At 37.6% G+C, this 26888-nt stretch overlaps 1 protein-coding gene across 1 annotated transcript in view; it reads right to left on the reverse strand.

Annotated features, from left to right (window-relative positions):
- The window catches only part of ACTR2 (actin related protein 2), a 35304-nt gene extending 17353 nt beyond the window's left edge, over positions 1 to 17951 (reverse strand). Inside the window, exons 1-4 of the mRNA XM_024752957.1 lie at positions 17764 to 17951; positions 10711 to 10821; positions 4978 to 5193; positions 1231 to 1303 (exon numbers count right to left, since the gene is read on the reverse strand). Of these exons, the coding sequence (XP_024608725.1) occupies positions 1231 to 1303; positions 4978 to 5193; positions 10711 to 10821; positions 17764 to 17811 (448 nt within the window). The 5' untranslated portion in view covers positions 17812 to 17951. The remainder of the gene's footprint in view (positions 1 to 1230; positions 1304 to 4977; positions 5194 to 10710; positions 10822 to 17763) is intronic.
- Between the last annotated feature and the right edge of the window lie 8937 nt (positions 17952 to 26888).

A 26888-nucleotide genomic window follows, 5' to 3' on the forward strand; every position in this document is an offset into this window, starting at 1 on the left:
TTAAGGACAAGGAGACCACACGTAGCTTATGGAGTAGCTTACTTTACTCACTGCCATATCCTCTGCACTAAACAGACATCGAGGCACATGCTACACTTGGTGAATGAATAAAGCCTATTTAAAATTTTAATTCTCCCCAAGTACTTTCTTAGTATCTATATGTAGTAGTAAAGACAGTTTAAAAACCCAGTATGTATTTTGAAAAGTGATTTTTACTCATGCACGTGTAGAATCAGATGGATCACTACAATATTAGTTTCCCAAGTACAACTGACCCCTGAACAACATGGGGGTTAACGTGCATATAACTTATAATTGGCCCTCTGCATCCATGGTTCCTCTACACCCCCAGATTCAACCAACCACGGACCATGTACTGCAGTATTTACTATTAAAAAATATTCATGTATAAGTGGACTCATGCAGTTCAAACCAGCATTGTTCAAGGGTCAACTGTATTGTCATACACTGCTTAAGTACTAAGGCTTGAGACTTAATTGTCACCTCCTTCAGAAATCTTCTCTGACATGCTGAATCAATTTCTGTATCTGTTCCCCATTAGATTCTAAGTCCTTGAGGCATCTTTACATTTTAAGTGCCTAACAAACTCTGTAGCACATATTTGATGGCCCCTTAAGTTCTCAATAAGACCATCAGGATATAAAGAGTCCTCCCTACATGGCTACTATTTTATTCCCAATGGACAGCAAGGCAGTTACTAACGGCAGTACCAAGAAAACACAGTAGCTCCCCTCCATTAAATCCACCTCAAAAGTTAGGAAGGCACTCTCAAATGTCTGCCTTTTCCTTTGTATTTAATCTATTATGTATTTGACAAACATGATTTATACTAACATTTTGGCTCTATTTTTTTTAACTGCCAATTCTGAGGACAAATTCCATTTTCATTCTCCACTTTATAAAACATTTTTTACTTTAAATAGCCTAAAAGAGGGAAGCTTCTACTTTTAAAAAAATTGAGAAGTTTCTTTTTCCTAAGTCTTTCATTGTTTAGTAAAGAAAATAAAAATGTGTATATTTTATTTGACAAATTTTAGAAATTGTAGAAATATCTGAATAAATATTTTAAATATTTGAATAAATATAAATACATATATATTGTGCTCTTCTGGGACTTACAACTTACCGAAAAATCAAACTCCTCTGACATCAAACATATTTAATAAATATCTGCTGAACTGATTATACTAAAAGTTAAGCTTCACCTACCTTGAGCATACAAAGTCAAAACTGCCTGGATGGCTACATACACTCCAGAAAACTGATAAGTTTCAAACATTACCTGAAAATGGAAAAGGAAAGGGAAAAAAATTAGTATTTAGAAATTACATAGTAAGTATGTATAAGGTTTCTTGATGGTCAGAGTGGATTAGCTATCCAAAATAGAATCAAAGAACCCAAAAGAATCCTCCATTCTCTTTAGCTCTTTTTGCCTCTACTGAAGTCCTGCTGTCACAGAGCTCCAATTTGGGGGACAGATTTTTGAATACACACTAAGTCCCCAAGCATTTCATAAGTGCTACAAAGCAAAGATTTCTGAGTGTTTTAGTTAATGGCTAATTAGAGTGAAAGAAAGCATTCTGCTTTTGAACAAGGCTTTCTTCTCAACTGATGTCCCTTAAAGGAAATATCTTTTAATTTAAAGACAAACTATAGAAATTGCTTAACTGCTTACCTTCGCATCCCTCTCCCTCAACCTGGGCCAAGAAAGACTGTGGCTCTACCTCCAGCAGTTAAAAAAAAAAAAAAGGTAATAAAACAGTGGGGCAGGAAAACAAAAATAAACACAGCAACTCCTGAATGCTGGCAGATCCTGAATGCTCAGCAGCTGAGCCTGCCCTCCCCACTGGAGCCAAGGCTGCGTTCCACTCTCTGCCAAGGTACACTGCAGGGAGGAGTTCCCTCATGCCCTCTCTGCTCCCAACCATGCTCATTCTCTGTAGTGCAGGTTGGCTGGGAACATCCTATAGGATTTTCTCTGTCATCTACACTGAGCATTCCTTGATTGGCAGTGCTGACTACCGCTATGAATATCTCATATTTAGAAATTTTACAACTGACCACAATAGGAATTATACAGAATTAAAATTTTACAACTCTGGGGAATTCCCTGCAGTCCAGCAGTTAGGACTCTGTGCTTCCACTGCAGGGAGCACAGGTTCGATCCCTGGTCAGGGAACTAAGATCCCTCATACAGCGTGGTGCAGCCAAAAACAAAACCAAAACCAACAAAACTGAATCACTGTGCTGTACACCTGAAACTAACACAACATTGTAAATTAACTATACTTCAATAAAATTCAATTAAAAAAATAAAAAAATTCTAAAATATATACATACATAAATAAATTTTACATCTCTGAAACACATACTCATCAATTAAACAACTAGATATTCTAAGTAGTATTCTACTCCATCATCCTTTATTCCCCCACCACAGGGATGAAAATGGAAGAGTAATGCTATACAGTTGACCCTTGAAAACACAGGTTTGAACCGCGCAGGTCCACTTAATTGCAGGTTTTTTTCAGTAAATAAATACTATACCACTACATGATCCGAGATTGGCTGAATCCAGTGATGCAGAACTGGAATAAAGAGGGCCAAATGTAAAGTTATACACAAATGTCTGACCGGGGGGGGTTGGCACCCCTAACCCTGCACTGTTCAAGGGTCAACTGTATTTGCATTTATCAACTTGACAGTCTGTTAGAATTTGTTTTTACTTATAAGATCATTAAAAAGTATCTGTAGTTCTAATACAACTTTCTGGATGAGATTGAAGTAGGGCATTATCAATCATAGCCAAATTTGCACTCATGAGTAAAAAGGAGCATTAAACTAAAGATGAGACCTTAGAGTGCAGTAAGACTAATTCTTGTCATTTTTGCAGATTAAAAAAGTATGTGTCCTAGTCAAATAGCTAGTTAGTGGATGACACTATACCTGTCATCTCCCTAACTTTTCATTTGAAAGAAAACTTGGCTTTCATTCTGGTATTGTGTTACTTTCTGAAAGGTTTCCTTGTGTAGTAATCTTTTGATTTAATGCAAAAATATCTCTTCACTCTGATTTTGTAATGAGTTGCTAAAAATAAATAGCAATTACAAATGACTACTTATCCATCACAAAGTATTAGTGATTGTAAACCATTCAGAAAGTGTAAAATGGGGCTTCCCTGGTGGCGCAGTGGTTGAGAGTCAGCCTGCCGATGCAGGGGACGCGGGTTCGTGCCCCGGTCCGGGAGGATCCCACGTGCCGCGGAGAAATTACATAGAAATTACATCCCATGAGCCATGGCCACCGGGCCTGTGTGTCCGGAGCCTGTGCTCCGCAGCAGGGGAGGCCACAACAGTGAGAGGCCCGTGCAAAAAAACAAAAACAAAAAAAACCCAGAAAGTGTAAAATGCAATTAAAATATGAGCTAATACAATAAAGCCCATCTTTCATAGTTTTAGGGGTGGCTAGAGGAAAAAAGTAATAAAATACGAACCATAAGAAATGATATGGATTCTGTAGCTAAAACCATGATCTCAAAATTTTAAAACACTTAATATAAAAATTCTAAATCTCTTCCAAAATTTCCATAAACATCTGAAGATAGCCACTGAGTAAAACAAGATATTTACATTAAGTAGTATCTGGAAAGCTACTAAAATACAAAGCAATTAAAGGTTTCTATCTCATATATAACAAAATGAAAGACAACCTTGAAAAGTTACCTATCTAAACTATTAAGAATGTAGACTTTCTGCTCTCTGTAACTGCCTACCTCATTAGCCGTTTCAACCTCCTTTCCCAGCTCTCCTCTATCTCCCTGGCCTTTCGCTTTCTCACCTCTGTCTACTATCACTTCTTTGGAGAACCATATTATCTATATCCTCATGACTCTCCCAAGTTTTTATCCCCAGTCCCAGACTCTTCTCCTGAACTTGATCTTAATAACCATCTACTTGACATTTTTGCTTGGATGTCTAATGAAGACCTAACACGTCCAAAACTGGACTGCTGATCCATTTCCCTCCCAAATCCTCTTCTACTATCTCAGTCTTTCCCCATCCTCCAGTTACTCAAGCGAAATCTTTGCCGTTATCCCTCTATTACCCACATCTAAGAAATCAGAATATATTTTGGCCCTACCTTCAAAACAGAGCCACAATCTGGCCACTTCTCATTACCTTCTCTGCTACTACCCCTAATCCTAACCATTATTAACTTGTGCTTAGGTAACTGAAAAAGTCTCCAAACTGGTCTCTCTTGTACCCTTGCCTCCTTATGTTCTATCTACATTCAACACAGCAGCCACAGGAACCTAAATCTGAGCATGTCCCTTCCTTGTACATTTCACTTGGAGTTTAAATCTAATTCCCTATTAGAGCCTACATGGCCCTAGATTGCCCCATTACTTCTCCCACCTCGTCTCCTGTTGCTCTCCCACACTGGCTTCCTTGCTGACTCTCTAATATGCCAGGCTTGCTCCCATTTCAAGACCTTTACACTGGCTACTCCCTTTGCCTGGAATGCTCTTCCCAAATATATTCTGGCTAACTCCCTTTGTTTAAATATCACCTTCTCACAGACACATACTACCACATTCTATGAAAAACGCAGCCTCCCTACATTCCCCATCCCCCTTAACCTACTCTTTTTTTTCCCTTTAGCATCTATTATCTTCTAACAAACCATTCAATTAACTCACTTTTTGCTCTTTTGGTCCGTTTTCCCCTGCTAGAGGATAAACTCCATGGCAGCAGGACTTCGCTTTGTTTACTGGTATATTCTACTTATAAGTAATGACTAACATAGTTAGGTGCTCAATAAATAGGATCTGGGAGAAAATAACAATTATTCTTATTCCCTTTATTCTTAAGGACAACGGTAAGATAAAAGAAAAAACATGTGCTTTAACATCACATCACAGAAACACATATGTGCGCAACCCATCTAAAAACTTACCTCTACAATCTTCTCTCTGTTTTTGGTTGGGTTCATAGGAGGTTCTGTGAGCAAGATTTTACAATTCCTGGTATCTATGTTAAGTTTCTCTGGTCCAAATGTATAGTCCCACAGGTGTTTCATGTCATCCCAATTTCGTACTATGCCATTTTCCATTGGGTAATTAACTTCTAACATTGAGCGTAATTCACTTGCCTCATCACCAACCATAAGATCCTAGAAAATTATAATATCAAAGCTTTAGACCAAATTTTTGTATAAAATACCTTCAGAAAATTATCCTCTCATAATATTTTGGAAAACTTGGGAATAATTAATTTTAATCTTTCTGGCACTTTCAGACAAAGTTCTTCATTCCACAAGTTAAAAAGGTCTTTTCTTTCATGAACAATGCCTTGCAAATCTTAATCATGAATAAAATTTTTATGTACAGCGTGGTTTAAATCAATAAATTGACCTTACCTTTAATACATATGTTTCCAAAAGAAGAGCATTAGCACAAATAAACCCCACATTTTCATATTTTGGAGGGTTTTGTATGAGGTTTCATCTGTTTCTTTTGCTCAAATGTTCAAAAAATAAGGCCTGTGATATGTGAGATAGCACATCAGGGAAAAAAAAACTTGTAGAAAAATGCTCAATGCATGCAGCACATTTCTTTGTACTAAATATCAAAATGATAAGTGTAACTACTATAAAGCATAATGAGAAGCAAAAAATAAAAGGATGTTTTATTACACTGTAAGAATGGACATATGCACCACATAACTTGTAAATTTCACAAACTTCTACCTATATATGCCTCAATTAGAATTGAAATTAAGTTTCAATATATGCCTCACCAAGATGAATGATAATTTGTAGAGATACAAAAAATTAAGACAAAGAGAAGCAATTCTTCTTTAAAATTATCTCATGAGCGACATCTTCAATCTTAAAGTATAATACTGGAAAACTATGCTATTACACACGAAGCAGAATACTCACAAGTCTTGTCTCCAATGACAGCATACTTAAGATGACCCACATTTCAAAAGTCAAATTTTGTGTGTATAATAAGGCTAACAATGTCCCAGAATTTAAACTTATTTTAGAAATCGGCTAGTCAAAATGCTAAATAATCTTGATTTCTACATATACTGATGAATTCAATTAAAAAAAATACCCCTAGTATCAGAAATAGCTACTATTTGCTATAAGACCTTAGGATATTTTAAAACAGAAGTTTAAATACATGTATGACTTTAAAACTTTTAAAAATAACTATTAAAAAAAAAGAGAAGAGATAAACAAGGATGAAGACTCTAAAAACACCACCAATAAAAAAAACCAAACAGATTTCCAGAAAATCCACTGAAAGCAACAACAAAAAGGAAAAACAAAGTTAAAGCACATGCTAGAAATGTTCACTAAAACTTTTCTGTTGCAACTAATTTTGTATAAAGTTAATTTACCATAACTTAATACTCAAATTGCTTAAATATTAACTATTTAGAATCATCTGATAGGAAAATGCAAAACTAAAAATCTATATTTGTGAACTCTAGTAACTGACATGCATTTATTGAATTACTTATGGAGAAGTATACTGATAATTTCAAATACATCAAAAGACAAGATACACTGATGGACTGACAGATGGATAAATGGATAGATATGTGATATATCAGTATAGTAAACATTAATATCAGAATCTAGGTGATGGATGTATGGGTTTCACTGCAAAATTCCTCCAACTTTGCCGTGTATTCTAAACACGTCTTAATAAAATGTTAGGGGGAGGAATTTAAACCTCCAAGTACATATATTACTTTTGGCCATCAATATAACTTAATATACAATTTTGTTACTTTCTTCTAGAATATATCTTTCTTTGTGTTATACAAGGTAATAACAGATCAGATAATTAGATGGTTTATATCATCGATATATATACACAACTACATTTCAACAAATTTAGTATAAGTCTGGTCTGATTTCATCAGACTGTTTAGTTTTTATTCCATGCAAGAATAGAGGCTTACATATGTCTGATCTAATGCCAACTCAAAATAAAAGTGTCATGGATCTACTTCTAGGGCACACATACCATAAATAATTAACTGAAAAAAACATCTGGCATTGAGTATCTTACCATCCCTCTGAACAAAGAGGACATTTAAAATGGAAGAAAACGAGTATTAACTTATCAAATTAGTGCAAATAGTCTTGACTAACTCAAGCTACCTAATTTAAAAACGTATCGATATCTAAAATTTTATTTCAAAAAATCCTAAAACATATAGTTTTCCTTAGAACATTTTAACTTCCAAAACCCCAAAATGATAAAAGGTTATGTAACTTGCCCACACCTCCAAGACCAAAATTATAAGCCATCAGATCAGGCCTTAGTTTTTTACCACCCACCTCATCATTGGACCAAGCCTAAACCATCACCTATTACCTGAAAGAATGAAAAATTATAGTAACTGTCTGAGATTTTGTTATAAAAGCATTTATATTTTATGAAAAGCAGGCAATGTAGATGAGATTTGCCAAGAATCATTCTGAACAATGTCACCTCAAATTAAAAGTAGAGCAAATATACTTTAAAACCACAATTAAATTCCTAGAACAAAATTTCATAAAAAACATTAAATTAAGCCTACACTGTTCTCTACAAGTACACTTTTTTCTTAATCTCCTCCAGATTTTAAGACAAATGCATGATCTTTTATTTAGGATAAATGTAGGAATTTCCACTTTTAAATGCTTTTGTTTATTCAAAAGAAAACTTCACAAAGTTACTGTTACTAGTTAAAATACATATCACTAGAAAGGCCTGATATTAATCTCTGTCAAAGCTGCTTACAAATAATATTAAAAACAAACAAACTTGAAAATATCTACTACAGAAAGCACTTTGACTACCACAGAAAAATATGGTGAAAGAGTCAATTGCCTGGGATGCGCCTAGTTCTAGTTCAAAAGAAAAAGGTGCCACACAATGGTATTTATTTAGAGGAAGAATCTATTGTCTATGCGAAAGTCTTACAAGACTTCCACCTTTTTCTTATTTATACTCAGATAATGCAAAATCTGCTCATCGATAAAGATAATATAGGAAACAAGTCAATCTCTTTTTCTCCCCCTTTACTATTTATAGTTCATTTGCACATTAAAATTTTACTCAGTTTATTAAATACACATATGATACTGTACTGGATGCAAATATATACACATATATATAGAGGCTATGACAGGCAGTGTTCAATTTAACAATGGTCAATAAAGTGGATTTATCCAAATGCAACAACTTCACCCCAATTTTCTGGATCACACATATCCTAATAAAGCCACTTGGTTTCTAATAAAAGGCACACCACATTCCATTTTAATCGTAACATTCATCTACAAAAAACACAAGGAAAACAATTCAAAACTACGTTAGTAATTAGTTCTGATTTGGTCCATTGTATGCAATCAGGAAAGTATAGGACTTAATTAGTTGCTACCAAATTGAAGCAATGAAAAAGGTTAAAAATCAAAGTACTTAAAAATTAAAAAATTAAAATATGGAATTACCCCCCTCCCCAATACCAAAGGGACACAAAACAACAACTACTGTCCCACCAAGCAAAAGTGGAAAACAAACAGAGAGCATGTGTGTAACCTCACTTACCATCTTTTTGTTATTCTACTTCAACAGGTCAAGAAAGGTGAAGAGAGAGAAGGTAGAAGTAAGAGTCAGAAAAGGCCTAAATAAAATCCTCACTGAAATTTTTAAACATACAAGCAATAGAGACAAATTAGGTCGAGGTCAGATGCAGTACTACTACAGTTTATGGAGTTAACAATTAGGGCCGAATTAGCATGGACAGTTATTACTCCTGAATGAAAATAAACTCATTAAACAATTTAAATTTCCAGTTTTTAGTCTACCACATTTTAGCTAACAAGACACAAAAAGTATAAATCAATCCACTAAGCATAGGAATTCCAAAAACGTCATATTTCTTTAATTCGTTACTGAATTTAAGAACCTTAATTAAGGAAAATAAATAGCAGAAAAGGTCTAGCTGAGTAAGTAAAGGGTATTTAGAGTTGACTTTCCAAGCTCTAGTAGTCAAGTTAAATTTGACACAGGTCTGTTTTCTTTCACTGTTTTCTACTGGAAGACAAATTAACTTGAAAGACTTAAAAGATTAAGCAGATTGAACAGAAGTGAGCCAATCGAACACAGACTGACAAACCATACGAGCAAATGCTACTGGGGAATTCCTTAGCAAAAACGTCTTATTAGGATATCATCTAGTTTCATTTCTATCACTTGGCCTTAAAAAGCAAGAAAATGGTAATTATTATGACTATGCTGGTCAATAAAAATAGCTATATGTATCTTAATACCTCAAAAATGTTATTATCCATAAAGTATATAAAAAAGCCATTCTTCTTTAAAAGGCTGATACTGAATAAAAGTGTGACTTCCAACATCATTAAAAAGTTTATCCTTATCACTATTATTAGCTAAATTTTAAGTTGAGTTCATTTAAGATTGAATTCAATCAGAACGAAAGGAGTTCACAAAAAGAGAATACAGAATTCCACAAAATTCCCAAAAGACCCTAAAAAAACCCCCAAAACAAAAACAAAAAACCTCTCATATTGAGTATCCCTTCCGATTGTAACATAACAAAACAGAGGCCAGAATCATTCACTCTTTTAAGTCTTTAAAAAATTAACACAGAACCTAAGTTTCAGTTTGTACTTTTATTCATTGTGTAATTCAATTCTCTAGTCCCAACAGCAGAGAGCCACCAAGTAGCAAACTTCTACCACCTACTACCACCTTCCTAGACATCTCAAATAAACGTTCCAGAGAGGCACACACTAACTCACACACTAACAATTCAGTGAAGTCTTGCCAAGGACTGTCCAGATAGGACCAACAATGCTAGTCCGTTCACAAATGATTCAGTAAAAGGGCCCCTAAATGTTACTGCATTTTGTATAACCTGATCCCTAGGCCACCTGAAAAATTTAAGTCAATTGGTGACCACTGACTTTTGATTCTTTTTCTTCTACAATATTGTAACTCCCACTTGATTTTCAATCCCTTTAATAGAAGATAAAAATCTATCACCCTTAACATCCAGTCACTCATGTTAAGTACAGTAGGTAGGCAATGACAATATTCCCTTCCCTCTCCTGGTGCTAAGATAAATACAAGGCCAAATAAAGACTTGCACAGCTTCCTCCTGCACACTATGGAAATCAGTTATACTGGTGAAAAGAGAAACCAATAAGATTTATATCCTGTGTTTCCTGACTAGCTATATAAAAATGTAGGGGGATCAGGCCATGAGAACATGGGAAGGAAAAATCTTAGGTCCCAAAGAGACGCTAACATAGAAAAATATATGGAACTGAAAGACATAAAAATACCAGGCTGATTTCTTTTAAAAATTATACTAGGTAATAGGACTTTAAGTCACTAATATAGTATTCACATCAACATAAAAATCTTACTAAGTATTTTACTTCATTCAGAGAGTAATGGCATCAAGCTATACTTAAAGTCAGATGAAATTAACTTCAGTTTCTGGTGCCTTGCTTCAGGTGTTGATAAAAATTTTAAATATAAGAAATTCGGCCCTCCTCCTTTGCTTTTCAAGGCATCACATTTTAAAACTACTTAATTCAAAGAACACCTCACAGGGTTTGCTCCTCATTTATCAATAAATAAAATATTACCTTGATTTCAATGTTTCCCACTTTGGTGGTTGATCTGATAATAGGTCTTCCAACCAAAGCTGGGAAGATGTGTTCTGGAAAGTTGGAGCCTGCATATCCACACTTCACAAACTGGAAAAGAACAGTAAAAGTGGGTTAGTGTCAAGGTATTTATGATATTATCCTTTTAAAAACTGTATCTGAAAAGTACCACTTTGCATTTATATAATATTTTAAACTTTTGTTGCTTTCAAATTACCCAAAGTAGTCACCCCATCTATCATATCCTCCATTTATTTCCTTTATGGCACTACTACCAGAGTTCCCATTTCCTTACTGGTTAACTGCTTATTTAGTGCCTAGGTCTCCCCACCACAGGGAGCTAAGCTGAGCAGTTCATGCTGGAGCCCACTGCCTTGATGCACAGAGGGGAACGGACAAATTCACTCAACAAATGCTAAGGATTTTTAAAAGAGAAATGTCAGAAAATGAACAGAACTAAAGCAGCTTTTCATTCATGTCTGGCAATTCACTTAAGCAACCCCATTTTTGAAAATGGGAAAATCAAATGGCATATGGACTAGCATCAAAATAAACATTTATTAGGCATTTTGGGCTATTTACATCTTTATATTTAGACAAACGTATTCAGTAATAACAAAGGACATAATTTCATATTCAGATAGTGTACTTCTCCAATGAGGACATATCACTGATTCTAATAATACTTCCATTTTATGAATAAGAAACTGATGTACTAGGAGATTTAACAATCTACAGTAAAACTGAAAATAGAACCAAGGGTTTTTAGTTCTTATACCAATAATACAGTCTGTTTAGACTTATTTTTAAGAGCAGCCATTACAAGGAAAAGGCAGTTTAAGACTTCAGGGTGGGAGGAAGAAGCTATAAAAGAAAGGAAATGCAATCAGTCTCTACCCTCTCTCTTACCAAGCCTTTATTCAATGTATGGTAGGTACACTGTGCAAGGATTTTTGTGTCTACTGATGAATCCCAAGCACCTAGAACAGTGTCTGACACATACTAAATGCATATTATTTAACTGATCAATAAATATTAGCAGTTTTGCTGTTGACCCGTATGATACTATGATTATTTTAACCTAGAGAATATGTTTAATATTGAGAAAGTCTATTGTTCCATGGCTTCGGGTACCATATTCTCTTAGAAGAATTAAGGAGAAAAACAGAAACTGAATGTGATGCATGATAGTAATAACACAGAAGTGGAGAGAAAGGTGTTATATACAAGGAACTGTTTTGTTTGATAGTGGTAAAGGTTAGCAACTACCTGAAACTCACTGACTTCTGACTAACCCTCCAAAATATAAAATTTTTCTACTGCAAAGACAATCTTGTTGGAAATGATGTTGATGAACCACATTTAATTATAAATAGTCTAGAACATTCTGCCATGCATAATTTCAAGTCTTTTATATATAGAGCTCTTAAAAATATGTTGAAGTCATGTCTTTAGCAGACTAAAGCTACCGGTATGAAAAATATGCCTAAAATTTAAAAATTGCATATTTCCAATACCACCTGAATTCGTATCTCCTCAGTTCACGTTTACATTTTAGAAACGACATAAAACACACTGCTCAGATAGGTTTTCTTCCAAACTCACAAAATCTAGTCCTGCTTAGTTTACCATTCAGCCACATACCCATTTCTAAAACTATGATACAATTCTGACCGGATTAGCTTCCAAGGCAGAAGTTACTGTGATATGATGGCATATGCAATAGATTACCTGCTTGCTCATAACTCTCTCTCCATTTGAATAGTGGTTGATAAAGAGCAGTACACTTCCCACCCTAAAAAAGTGTTCAACAGAATTCAGAAATGCTAGTCCATTTTTCCACAATGTCTTCCCAAATAATTTAACAATGTGACCCAGAAAGAGTTGGAGTGACAACTGCCACAGAGGAAAAGAATACTACTTAGTATTTTCTAGTCTATTCAAATTAAAAGAAAATGAAAAAACCTCTCACATGCTTCTCTTCTAAATCAAACTCGCTTTTGTCCTTAAGTCAAAAGCCAGCTCACTTGATGTGAACTGAAATCAGGTGCAAAACCAGAGAATCTCTTCTCATTACCCCACCATATCCAAATTTCTACATAAATAAAATTTGTCATGATCACCAGCTTTAGTCATAATTTATACATATGTTCCAAATATAGAAACCAAATACAATGTAGACATTAAATTCTTATGTATTAACATAATGAACAGATAAGGACACTGGGTGGGTCAAAAGTGTCCATTCACCAGACTGAACATGCTCACATGGGTATAAATGTTCTTAAAAAAAATGACACAATGAATGAAAAAAGAACCTACAAGTTTGTAAGGGCATTTTTAGCATATTAAATGTAAACAAATGATTTAAGTGAGAAATCGTAACATAAGGTAAAGGTGGGGCAGGAGCCTGGGATGGGGCGTAAGCCAAGTCCTGGTGCAGGGAGGAGGCTGCGAAGGTTGACGTGCCTCCCCTCATTCTGAGCCAAACACACTGGGAAACGTGCAACACAGCAAATCCATAATCACATCACTCAACGTTTACTGATTATAATCTGAACAATTATAGATGGGTAGTTTGCATCTTGAAATTCTTGTCTGAGCATACTTCACGGGACAAAATATTTGCCAAGTGCCTGAGGTAAGATGACAAAAAATTAAGAACTCCTGAAACTATAAAAATAACTGTAAACTACTATTCCTGTGCTTTATAAAAAATGGAAATTTGGCTTTTAGTTCAAATTAAAGATACCAATCACTTATTAATGAAATCATTTATTCCACTTAAGCAGTAGCTTACTGGAAGTAGATGCTGCCATAGTAATCCAGTGCTAGCATTACTACAGGGTACTAGTGTTTGGTCAAAATGGCAAGTGCTGCACTATTTCACATTATTTCAAATGTGAAAGCATTAACAGTTACAATAACAAGAATATAATTACAATGATGTATTTCTCAATAACATATAACCAACAGACAACCTGGCATTTCCTTTCTTGTAAAAAGTAAGTATTTTTTAAAAGATCTAAACCGTGATGTAATAAAATACAAAGAAAATATTCTTTTTAAAATTATTTGTTTGGTATCATTTTTAATCCTGGAGATACCTCCCCCCATTCCAATCATTTTAAGACTTGGTGGCTTAGTTCTCTCATTGTGTGCAGTAAGGCTGTGTTTAAGAAATAGATTTTACCATATATAGTTTCCTCTTCATAGCACTGTGGTTTAAACTGGCTCCCTTACTTCCTACTGAGTCATCAAATGGTAAGAACATGAACAATATAATGTTCTTTCAAGCAACAAAAAAAAGCTCATCTACACTTGCTCTAAAAGTACCTTTCTCCCTCAAAAAATAAACTGGGATTTATAAAGCCTCATTTGGACTTATTTAATTTGTATTTTTCCTTTATTAATTTAAATTGATGGTATTGACATATTAATTTAATTGCATAGTGATTATTCTGATCTCAGACCACTAAAATATTTATTATATTTATTCCAAAGCACTTTTTTTTTTTTTTTTAGCGGTACGCGGGCCTCTCACTGTTGTGGCCTCTCCTGTTGCGGAGCACAGGCTCCGGAAGCGCAGGCTCAGCGGCCATGGCTCACGGGCCTAGCCGCTCTGCGGCACGTGGGATCTTCCTGGACCGGGGCACGAACCCGTGTCCCCCGCATCGGCAGGCAGACTCTCAACCACTGCGCTACCAGGGAAGCCCTATTCCAAAGCATTTTATAGGGTGAAACCAAACCTGTTTCTGATTTGTTTCTAACTCAAACAGTCCTAAATTCATTATATAAATCTGTATAAGCCTGATAAAGGCCATAATACTACAAATGTGAATTGTAAAAGTATAATTACCTAACACTATAAGCTACTTTGTATCACTAGACCCTAAAAATTATACCAGTCACACAGTAGGCACGCCAGAAGTCTTCACTGTTGGTGAACTAACTCAATGTTGATGAAATCACCCAAGTTTGGTAAAAGAATATACAACACCAGGGGCCCAGGCCCAACTCTTGTAAGGCACCCAAGCCTAAGCAGATCTCCACATTTTCACCTATTTGGCCACTTTCCGCAGCTCTATTTTAGGTGCAGGTTTGGACCAAAGGCTCCATTTTAGGTTTGAATGGTTATGAAGGTGAAATGCATAAAGTACTGGAAATGGATGAGCTCTTCCTCCTCTAGGAGGAAAAGAGACAGTGGTCAGCTTGGGAGCTAGTGAGGAAGAAGAGCGGGACCAACATCTGGCACGTGATCACAAGAACTCACCTACTCTTAGGGCATTTGATTCAGGGCCTGCCAGAGGGGCTTAAAAAATCAAGTTCTCAGGACTTCCCTGTTGGTGCAGTGGTTAAGAATCCACCTGCCAATGCAGGGGACACGGGTTCGAGCCCTGGTCCAGGAAGATCCCACATGCCATGGAGCAACTAAGCCCGTGTGCCACAACTACTGAAGCCCTCGCGCCTAGAGCCCATGCTCCGCGACAAGAGAAGCCACCGCAATGAGAAGCCCACGCACTGCAACAAAGACCCAACGCAGCCATAAATAAATAAATTAAAAAAAAAAAAAATCAAGTTCTCAAATACCTATAATTTTAACACCTAAAATGTGTAAGAGGCAAATTGCTTTGGAGTAACAACTATTTCCATAAGTTTTTAGAAATTTAATTTTAATATCTTCTTTATTTAATCATAGAGGAATCATTAGACCTTCAGGTACCTAAATAAAATCAAACTGACTATGAAGTATAACCATAAGAAATACAGAATCTAAGTGGTTCCTAATTCTCTAAATTTTCAGTAATATCACAGCATTCATGACTACATACCACATCAGAGCTGTTTCTTCATTTGAAGTCTACCATGTCCTATAGAAAATCTGGATAAAAATTTTAAAGTAACTAGAAACATAACACCAAATATGTAAGTTTTTGTTTGAATTAACTACACTTTTCTATTTATGTCATAGTAACTGATCGTTTGTCTTAAGAAACAAGATTCTTAAATTATGGATTAGACATAAGACTAATCAATAATATACAATCAGTTTTCTAACACAGATAAACTAATGAAATAGTAACATAAAAACTAAATATTATGGGACTTCCCCAGCTGTCCAGTGGTTAATACTCCGCGCTTCCACCTCAGAGAGCGCGGGTTCGATCCCTGGTCCGGGAACTAAGATCCTGCATGCGGTGCAGCCAAAAAGAAAATTTTTTAAAAAAAGAAGAAGAAAAAAAAACCCTAAATATTATGAGAAAACATATACTACAAAAACAGGGTTCACTGTCCTTCAAAGAGGAGGAATCCATTAAAACATAACTGACTTCAATTTCTAAAGAAAAAAGCTGACCTATTCACAAAACAAAATATATTAACATCAACTTTTAAAGATTTACATTTATTTAGAGGTCAATTTGAGCTACAGTGGGAATCAGGCTAATATTTTTTAAAAAGCACCTTTAACTGAGTTTTAACTGTAAAAGTAATACATGTTTATAGTTAGTTTCATTTAGAGATAGTTTAACAATACATGGTTTGTTAAAAAAACAAAGAACAGTTTTCCAATAATTCAGAAGGGTGATGAAGTCCTTCCCACCTTACCTCACTCTTATCCCTAGTCTCACAGGTAACCACTATGAACATACATTTTTTATGAATTCCGCCAAAACTTTCATATACACATACATTTGTGGACACATAAATATCTTTAATAAAGATGGAATTGCTGTAAAACTTTTTTTTAAACTTAACAATAGATCTTAAAAATGTTTCTATAGTGGTGGACCTGCCTCCTTTTCTTTAAGTACTATTCCATTTTGTATGGATGTCTTCTTACTCTTATCCGTTTTTAACTTAGGTCAGATAAAGCTAATATCAGCATTGCTTGTAAAAGTCTAACAAATTCAATCAAGGGCAGCATTATAGCAGTGAATATCAGCTCTTTTTTCCCCTCAACAATCCAGTTTCCAAAGGGCTTTAAAGTTCAAATAAAATATATTTTAATTCATCTATCACATTTATGGAAGGAAGGGGATAAAAGTCACAAAATACTGCAGCTCCAAGATGGTTAGGACTTGTTGTAATGTAGGGGGAAGTGATCACTACAGAACTCATCCAAAATAAGTAACACTTCTGTCTTCTAATCTGCTGACTTTGCTGCCCAAAATACATTTTTTAATTGGGGGGGGGCGATTGAAAGAAACAACTTTCAAATAATTTCTATATCAGTGTTTTACTCAGATTTTTACAATTATTTGCATTTTAGAATCTTAAATACTAACATTACCTGTATTCTGCAAGTAAGGAAAAAAAGGAGGAGGGGTACCCAAACTGATTAACTTCCCCTAAGGTTAGTGGAATTAACACTTGGGCCTTAAAGGGTGCAAGATCAACCACTGGAACACACTGGTCTCTGCGGGGCTGTACCTGGGCCAAATTTCCAGCATGCAGAACAAAAAGTAAATGATGCGCTGCCGACCTGGTCTCCCTTCCCCTCAAAAAACAAGAAAACAAAAAAACAAACACTGCGAAAGGACTGAGGCTCACTGCATGACAGCACTTCCCTTTTTTCTTTAAACCCGTTTCCTGCCTCCCGTTCTGTATCTTCAACTATACAGGAAGAGGAAGGCCTCTTGATCTTCTTTTTACACACCGGCAACCCTGGGGAATGGAGCCCTTTTGGAACACACAAACCCAGCCTTTTACCCCTCCGGCCCTTTAGCCAGCCAGAATCCCGCGGCTCCAGCGCGGGGCCGGCCCCGGCCGGGCAGCAGGTGGGAACCCCATCCAGTGCCGGCCTCGCCCGCCGTCCTGACCCCGAGCTGCGGGAGTGGCGGGCTCGGGGAAACTAAGGGGCCCGACCCTCTCGCGCGCCACACCCACGGAGGCGGGAAGCGAGGCCCTGGCCCCTTGGCCCCGGGGGCCGAGGGCCCAGGGGTGCAGCCCCGGGCGCCAAGGGCTCGTGCGCCCCTCGCTCATCCCCTGCCCGAGCCTGTAGCCGCTGCAGCCTCCCCGCGAAGTGCTTACCCCGGTGCCGTTGTCGCACACCACCACCTTCCGGCCCTGGCTGTCCATAGTGCGCCCGTAAGAGAGCCGGAGCCGCCGCCACCGAACAACCTACAACCTCCGCCGTCCGTCGATTCCTCTTCCTCCTCCTCCGTCTTCCCGGCCCCTCCCGCGGCCCAGCTTTTTTCCTCCCACCCGGAAGTGACCGTCCGCCCCTACCCGCCCCTGCCCGCCACCTACTGACTGCCGGCGCGGAAGAGGTGAGGACGGGAGGGAGGAGGCCGAGACTGGCAGCGGTGAGCTCCAATAAGAAACAAAGGAGCCCGAGGTCCCGCCCACGGCGCCGTTTCCGGCTTCGGTTCCAGCTCCGCCTTCAGGGTCGCCGCCCATGCAGGTTCTTCTTGTCGGCGTCTTGTTGCCGGTTCACCGGGTGTAAATGGCCGCCGAGGTGGTGGCCTCTGCGGTCTTCTCTTTAAGGCGTGGCAGGAGTTGGGGGCTCCTCTTACCCGGCTGAAGGAGGCGCAGGCAGATGAAAGCTATCTGGTCTGTGGCGAGACCGCAATGGAATGTGACAGAGAAGCCTGCCGGGAGGGCGGGAGGCGGCAGACAGCCTTGCTAACCCCACCATTGAATGAGGCTTGGTGTATCATTGTAGGCCTTTTCAGTGGGCAGAGCTGCGATGGTACAGACACATGAAATCGCGCGTTTACACCGATTCCTCCAATTCCAGCCCAATCTGTCTTTGCCCGGTTCGCCCTTAGTCAAGTGAACAAGAGTAGGTGCTTAACGATTCCAGCCTCATTGCTCACCTCTTCCCTTGCAGCAGCATGTTGCTTCACACCTCTTCAGTATATGTACCTATCTGAACCCAGACTCTGTGCTTTGAAATCAGACAACCCCAGTTTCAAACAAGGCCTCGCCACTCAGGAATTCTGTGATCTGGGCCCACTCTACATGAGCCCTCAGTTCAATATTATAATACCAGACTGCTTTTCAGTTTCACTTTGTTCTTTTATTAGACAGTGGTTTTCAAACCTTATAAAGGCATAGAATGCTTTATTCAAATTTAATCTTATATGGAAACCCAACATATAAAAATAGATCAAAGTATGGGAGTTCCCTGGTGGTCTAGTGGTTAAGATTCCTCGCTTTCACTGCCAAGGCCCTGGATTCAATCCCTGGTGGGGGAACTGAGATCTCACAAGGCGGACAGCCAAATTTTAAAAAAAGATCAAAATAAAGCTGCCATAGTTTTTGGAAGTTTGAGAAGTTAGTCTGAGTAGGAGGCCTTGGGGGAATCTCTTCCCTGCATCTGCTTCAGTAGTCATTGAGGTACCTCAGCCTGCTGAACTTTGCAGTAGTTCATAAATTACATGTCTGTCTTTTCTGGACCCAGTGCCTAACACTGTGTAGTTTTCATGGAATTATATTTAATTGGTCTCAGCAAATTGAATTCAAGCATTTCTGTGTCGTTTTACTTTTCCTCTTTATGAAATTAAATGGATTACTAATTTTTACTTTTTAAGAAGTAACATTTGTTTTCTTCTGATTATAAAATCACCACATGCAGATGATAGGAAATATCAACAAACATCTATTTGCTACACTAATGAAAATGCAGCAAAGCGCCTTGATTATGCAAATACAGATATAATGCTGTTGGCAACTGTTTCCTGCCTTCTGCACCAGGCTCATCCTGGTCATTTCCCTTTCCCCAAAATAATGTGACCTCACATTTTAGGTGACTGAATTTTTTTGTGTGGGGGAGAGCTTCATTTCTAGCCTTCTGCTGAAATTGTATGTATATTATTCTGCACAAAATCTTGCTAGGCAGCTATTTCCTTTTTACACATGACAAAACAGAGACTTTAAAAAAATTAATCCTAGGGCTTCCCTGGTGGCGCAGTGGTTGAGAGTCCGCCTGCCGATGCAGGGGACATGGGTTCGTGCCCCGGTCTGGGAAGATCCCACATGCCGCAGAGCGGCTGGGCCCGTGAGCCATGGCCACTGAGCCTGCGCGTCCGGAGCCTGTGCTCCGCAACGGGAGAGGCCACAACAGTGAGAGGCCCACGTACCTCAAAAAATAATAATAATAAAATAAAATTAAAAAATTAAGTCTACCAAGATCTACATGCAGAAATCAATATATTTATAAATGCCAACAGCTAACAATCTGAAAATTAAGTAAGGAAAACAATTCCATTTACAAGAGTATCAGAAAAATCCAAATAAATGTAATGAAAGTAATGCAAGACCTATACACTGAAAACTACAAAACATTGCTAAGAGAAATCAAAGATCTAGGTAAATAAACATACCATGATCATGGATTGAACACTTGTTAAGTTGACGGTTCTCTCCAAATTGATCTATAGATTCAATATAATCTCTATCAGAATGGACTTGAGGACATGGGGAGGGGGAAGGGTAAGCTGGGGTGAAGTGAGAGTGGCATGGACATATATACAATACCAAATGTAGAATGGATGGCTGGTGGGAAGCAGCTGCATAGCACAGGGAGGTCAGCTCAGTGCTTTGTGACCACCTAGAGGGGTGGAATAGAGAGGGTGGGAGGGAGACAAGAGGGAGGGGATATGGGGATATGTGGATACGTGTGGCTGATTCACTTTGTTATACAGCAGAAGCTAACACACCATTGTAGAGCAATTATACTCCAATAAAGATGTTGAAAATATATATATATAATCTCTATCAAAACCCCAGCAGCCCTTTTTCTTTTTAGAAATTGACAAGTTTGATTCTAAAATTTATATGGAAATGTAAAGGAACCAGAATAGCCAAAGCAATTTTGAAAAAGAAAAGCAAAGGTGACAGACTTCTGCTACCTGATTTGAAAACTTATAAAGCTACTACAGTAATGAATATGTGTGGTATTGCCACAAGGATAGACATATAGATCAATGGAACAGAATAGACAGCCCAGAAATAAACCTTTACATTTATGGTCATTTGATTTTCAACAAATGTGCTGAAACAATTCAATAGGCAAAGAGTAAAAAAAAATTTTTTAACACAAATAGTGCTAGGATAATTGAATATCTGTGGTGGTGGGGGGGAGAACTTTGACCCTTACCTCACACTATACATAAAACTTAATTCAAATGGATCATAGACCTAAATGTAAAAGAGCTAAAAGTCTATAAATTCCAGAAGAAAACAGAAAAATCTTTTGATGCTGAGTTAAAGATTGCTTAGATATGACACCAGAGTCATGATCCATAAAGGGAAAAAATTGACAAGTTATACTTAATAGAAATTTAAAATTTTTCATTCATGTATTAAGAAAAGATAAAGACAAGCCATGAACTAGAAGAAAATATTTGCAAATCATATATCCAACAAAGCACTTGTATCCAGAAAATATTAAGAACATTATAACAATAAGAAGACACATTACCTAATTTAAAAATGGGCAAAAGATTTGAATAGACATTTCACCAATGAAGATTTATGAATGGCTAATAAGCACGTGGAAAGATGCTCAACATCATTAATCACTTAATGCGAATTAAAATCATAATGAGATATCACTTCATACTCACCAGAATGCCTATAATCAGAAAGAAAACATAACAAATGTTAGCAAAGATGTGGAGAAACTGGAACCCTCATACATTGCTGGTAGGAACATACAGCGCTGCAGCAACTTTGGAAAGCAGTTTGGCAGTTTTTCAAAAAGTTAAACATAAAATTACCATACCCAGCAGTTCCACTCCTAGGTATATATCCAAGAGAAATGAAAGCATATATCCACAGACTTGCGTACAAATGTTCATAGTGGCATTACTCCTAATAGGTGAAGAGTAGAAACAATCCAAATGTCCTTCAATTTGTGAATGAGTAAACTATGTGGTATATCCATACAATGGAACACTGTTTGACAATAAAAAGGAAACTACATAGCATAACGTGGATGAAACTTAAAAACATACCAGCTGCAAAAGACTATGTATTGTATGGTCCCATTAACATGAAGTTTCTAGAAAAAGTAGATTTGTAGATATGGAAAGCACATCCATGATTGCTTGGGCTGGGAGCCATGTTTCGCTGAATATAGGCATGAGAGAACTTTTATGGAGTGATGGAAATTTAATAAATTTTATTTATTTTTGGCTGCATTGGATCTTCACTGCTGAGTGGGGCTTTCTCTAGTTGCGGCGAGCAGGGGCTACTCTTCGTTGCGGTGAGCAGGCTTCTCATCGCGGTAGCTTCTCTTGTTGCCGAGCACAGGCTCTAGGTGCGTGGGCTTCAGTAGTTGCGGCTCATGGGTTCTAGAGCGCAGGCTCAGTAGTTGTGGCGCACGGGCTTAGTTACTCCGCGGCATGTGGGATCTTCCCAGACCAGGGCTCAAACCTGTGTCCCCTGCACTGGCAGGTGGATTCTTAACCACTGTGCCACCAGGGAAGCCTGAGTGATGGAAATTTAAAACTAGACTTTGGTGATGGTTGCACAATGGTATAAATTTACTAAAACCATGAAACTGTACATTTGAGACTTGTAAATTATACCCTGTAAATTCAACAGACTTGTTTTTAAAAATTGTTACCTGCCCAAATTCATCAAATTATCATATATCAGAAGTAGGAATAGTTATGGGTATGCCTGACTCCAAAGTTCCGTTTACTCAGGATTTTGGGGGATTTTAGATCTGTCATGAAAACCTGAAGCTTCAGTTGGCATCCCAGTTGGCGATGACTTTCTTAGCATTTCACTTGGACCTGATTTAGCTTCTGTACTCAAATGGAAATGGATCAGTATGTTTTTATGGTTGCAGAGCAATACAATGACTGTTAAAATACACTCCTACTCATTGATATGTATTCTACTTGAGAAAGAAAACAATTGAAGTAAGGTAATAAAAATAATTAACTCTTTTCTCTCCAGAATTTATAGATAAGAATGATTTCCTTGGAATCTCTTAAAAATGCAGTTACTTGTATCTACAGTTTCTAACTTAATGAGCACAAAGTCACCTTGGGAACGTTTTGAGTAAAACTTTAATTCACTCCAAAGGTGTTCACTCATTTTAGAAACTGATAGTATTACCATGTATATTACACCTTATTCTGTACCTGAAGAACTCAGGAAGAGGACATCCATATCACTTATTTGGTTGATATGTCTCTTAAGATTCTTTTAGTCTATAACACTTCCCCATCTCTTTTTTATACTATATTTTGGGTGAATAAACTGGATCATTTGTCCTCTAGATTTTCCCACATTCTGGATTTAGCTGATTGTATCCACGTAGTATTGTTTTTCTTGTTCCATGAGCCTCCATAGTTTTTGTAAACTGGTAGTTAGATCTAGAAGTACGATTAGATTAAGGTTCAATTATCTTGGCAAAAGTATTTCATAGGCAGTAGTATGTACTTCCTGTTGCATCACACTTGAAGAAACATAATGTCAAGGTATCCCATATTTAGTGATGTTAAGCTTATTCACTGGAATTTGGTGTTACCAAATAATCTATTACAGAGTTCCTCATAAAATTGTCACTTAGGACTTGAAGCAGCCATCAATGATTGTTGTCAGATTGGACCAAAAAACAGTCAAGTACTGTTTGCCTGACCCACAATTTCTCATTTCCAAAGCTAGGAGGTTTTGACCTAATTAGCTGCGGCAGTTGCTTTCAAATAAGAGTTATAGTTTTGAAACTAGGCTAGTTAAATGACTTTTAAAATAAAAAAAAACAAATCTCATAGGCATTAAGTGTACAAAGCTATAATTTTTTTTTTTTTTTTTTTTTTGCAGTACGCGGACCTCTCTCTGCTGTGGCCTCTTCCGTTGCGTAGCACAGTCTCCGGACCCGCAGGTTCAGCGGCCACGGCTCACGGGCCTAGCTGCTCCGCGGCATGTGGGATCTTCGCGGACCGGGGCAGGAACCTGTGTCCCCTGCATCGGCAGGCAGACTCTCAACCACTGCGCCACCAGGGAAGCCCCCAAAGCTATAATTTTAGTTGGCATTTTAGTTGTGATATTCCTCGCTCAAAAGGTTAATCTCCTCCCACCTCACCATATATAAAAATTAACTTGAAATGGATCAAAGATGTAAACTTAAGAGATAAAACTATAAACCTCATAAAAGAAAACAGGGGGTACATCTTCATAACCTTGGATTAGGCTTTGGTTTCTTCGATGTGATGCAAAAGCACAAGCAACAAAATAAGAAATAGATAAATCGCACTTCACCAAAATTAAAAACATTTGTGCTACAAAAGATACGATCAAGTGATTGAAAAGACAACTCACAGAATGGGAGAAAATATCTGCAAGTCATATATCTGATAAGGGACTTCTATCTAGCATATTAAAGAATTCTTAAAATTCAATAATAAAAAGACAAATAACCCAATTTAAAAATGAGAAAACGGGGCTTCCCTGGTGGCACAGTGGTTGAGAGTCCACATTTACACAAAGATATACAAATGGCCAATAAACACATAAAAGGAAGCTTAGCATCAAGGAAACCATGAAGTAAATGCAAATCAAAACCACAGTGAGGTTCCACTTCATACTTACTACGATGGCTATAATCAAAAAGATGGAACATAACAAGTGCTGACCAGGATGTGGAGAAATTGGAACCTTCATGCATTGCTGGTGGGAATGTAAAACGGTGCAGCTGCTTTAAAAAGCAGTATTTACCTTTCTCAAAAGGTTAAACATAGAGTTAACATATGACTCAGCAATTCCACTCCTAGGTATACACCAGAGAAACGAAAACATGTCCACACAAAAACTCACACACAAATGTTTACAGCAGTATTATTCACAATAGCCCAAAACTGGAAACAACCCAAATGCCTATAAACTGAAAAGTGGATAAACAAAATATAGTGGCATGTCCATACAGTGCAATAATATTCAGCCATAGAAAGGAGTGTAGTACTGCTACATGCTACAACACGGGTGAACCTTGAAAACATCACACTGAGTAAAGAAGCCAGTGACAAAAAGCCAAATATTGTATGATTCCATTGATATGAAATGTCCAAAATAGGCAAATCTTTAGAGACAGAAGGTAGATCAGTGATTGTCTTATGACTGTCAGGGGTTTGTCGGGGAGGAGCAGAGAAATGCAGAATGAGTGTTAATGGATATGGGGTTTTTTGGGGGATAATGAAATGTTCTAATATTGCTTGTGGTGATGGTTATACAACTCTACTATTATATTGGTGTTTTTTCTAGTTTTATTGATATAGTTGACATACAGTATAGTATATACTTCAAATAAATGAATTGTATGGTATGTGTATATCTCAATAAAGGTTTGTGGTTTTTTAATTTTCAGGATAAAAGTTAAAGCAGTTCACTCAGAGACAAACTGCTCTACTGTTTATGATGGACTAAAACTTGAATTCGCTGATTCTATCAGTACTCCTTCCAATCCAAAAGCTATTCTTCCTACCAAATACTCTAATTCCGTCACTGAATAAACTCCAGGTCCTAAATGCTGTCTTGCTTCACCAAATAAAACTGAGATTTCTGGCATAAATAAATAAATTGAATAAATGAACAGATGGATGAATGAATGAATGTTAGTATTCTGCCTAAGTCAGTTGAGGGGATATGCTAACATATTAGGACTATAAGACTGAGAAGGATAGCCGTGGGGGCCATTTTAGTGGCGGGATAGTGTAGAAGTTAAGGGTTAAGAATCCAGCATCATAAAGACTTGGATTTAAAACCTGGTCCCCCTGCTTCCAGGCTCTCTCCTTGGCAAACTGCTCAATCTCTTGAATGCATTTTCTCACCTGGTCCTCACAGCAGTCTTAAAATATAGGTATTGTTAGTCCCATTTTTTTACCAATGAGGAAACTTAAGCTCAGTAAATTAACTAGTCAAGTTCACTTTTCTATAAATGGTAAAACTGATATTCAAACTTTTGTCTGCCTACTCTGAAAGCTGTGCCTCCTAACCAATCGTATACCACATACCAGTTTATTAATTTATGGTGGGAGACATACCTTTCTCTTGACCAAGAGGTTTAAGTCATCTTTTCAGAGGCTAATTTTCTAGTTTCAAACACTTGGGACATTGAATTAGTAATTAGAAAATTGATACATGAGTGTGAACTCTGAGCAGAGAAAATTGAGGATGTCTTCCATGCAGAGAGTCTAGAGAATTCTGCCTGCTTTCCTAATACCAGTAGGGCTCTGACCAGACCGGGCATCGTTATTCACTCAGTAAATGTATTTAGAACACCCATTCTATGTCAGGCCCCATTCTAGGACCTGGATGTGGTCCCAGCCTTCATGAAGCTTACATTCTAGTTGGGAGAGACAAATGTTAAACAAGTGAACTTAAAAATGCGATAAATTCAGATAACAAGAAGTGCTATAAGGAAAATAATAGAATATGACTTGGGATGGGGGACACCACTCTAAGAAGGTGACACTAACCTGAGCCTTTGTGTCCATTAGGATTAGATTCAGCTGTAAGCGACAGAAAACCTAGAACAAAGTGACTTAAAAATGGTGTTATTTCTCTGCCACATAACTGAAGTTTGTAGGTTAGCATTGTAGGGCTGAATGACACTCTACAGCAACAGGGATCTAGTCTCCTGCATCTTGTTTGCCCCCGCCTCCATTCTAATTCATGGTTGGTTGTGATCCAATTACCATTTCCACATGCCAGCCAGTAGGAAGGAGGAAGGCAGGTTAGGGGTATGGAGATGGTCAAGAAAGGCAAGCATCTTCCTTTTAAGGACCCTTCCTGAGAGTCCCATATACTATTTCAAGTTCCATCCCACTGGCTTGAACTTGGCCAGCCATATCTAGCTGTTAGAGAGGCTGGAAAATGGAGTCTTTGTTCTAGATGGCCATGTGCCAACCTAAAAATGGGAGGTTCTGTTTCCAAGGAAGAGAAGAGAAAGGACATTGGGGATGACTGGTGGTCTTTGCCTTATATGATGAGAAGAACCTAGCTATGTGAATATCTGGGGGAAGATATTTACAGGGAAGGTAACTGCAAGTACAAAGATTCAAAGGGGAAAAAAAGAAAAGAAAGAAAGAAAAAATTTTAAATGAGGTTGCTGGACTTCCCTGGTGACACAGTGGTTAAGAATCCACCTGCCAATGCAGGGGACACGGGTTCCATCCCTGGTCCGGGAAGATCCACAT

Source organism: Neophocaena asiaeorientalis, unplaced genomic scaffold, assembly GCF_003031525.2.
Source record: "Neophocaena asiaeorientalis asiaeorientalis breed wild unplaced genomic scaffold, Neophocaena_asiaeorientalis_V1.1 scaffold100, whole genome shotgun sequence".
NCBI classification, from domain to species: Eukaryota; Metazoa; Chordata; class Mammalia; order Artiodactyla; family Phocoenidae; genus Neophocaena; species Neophocaena asiaeorientalis.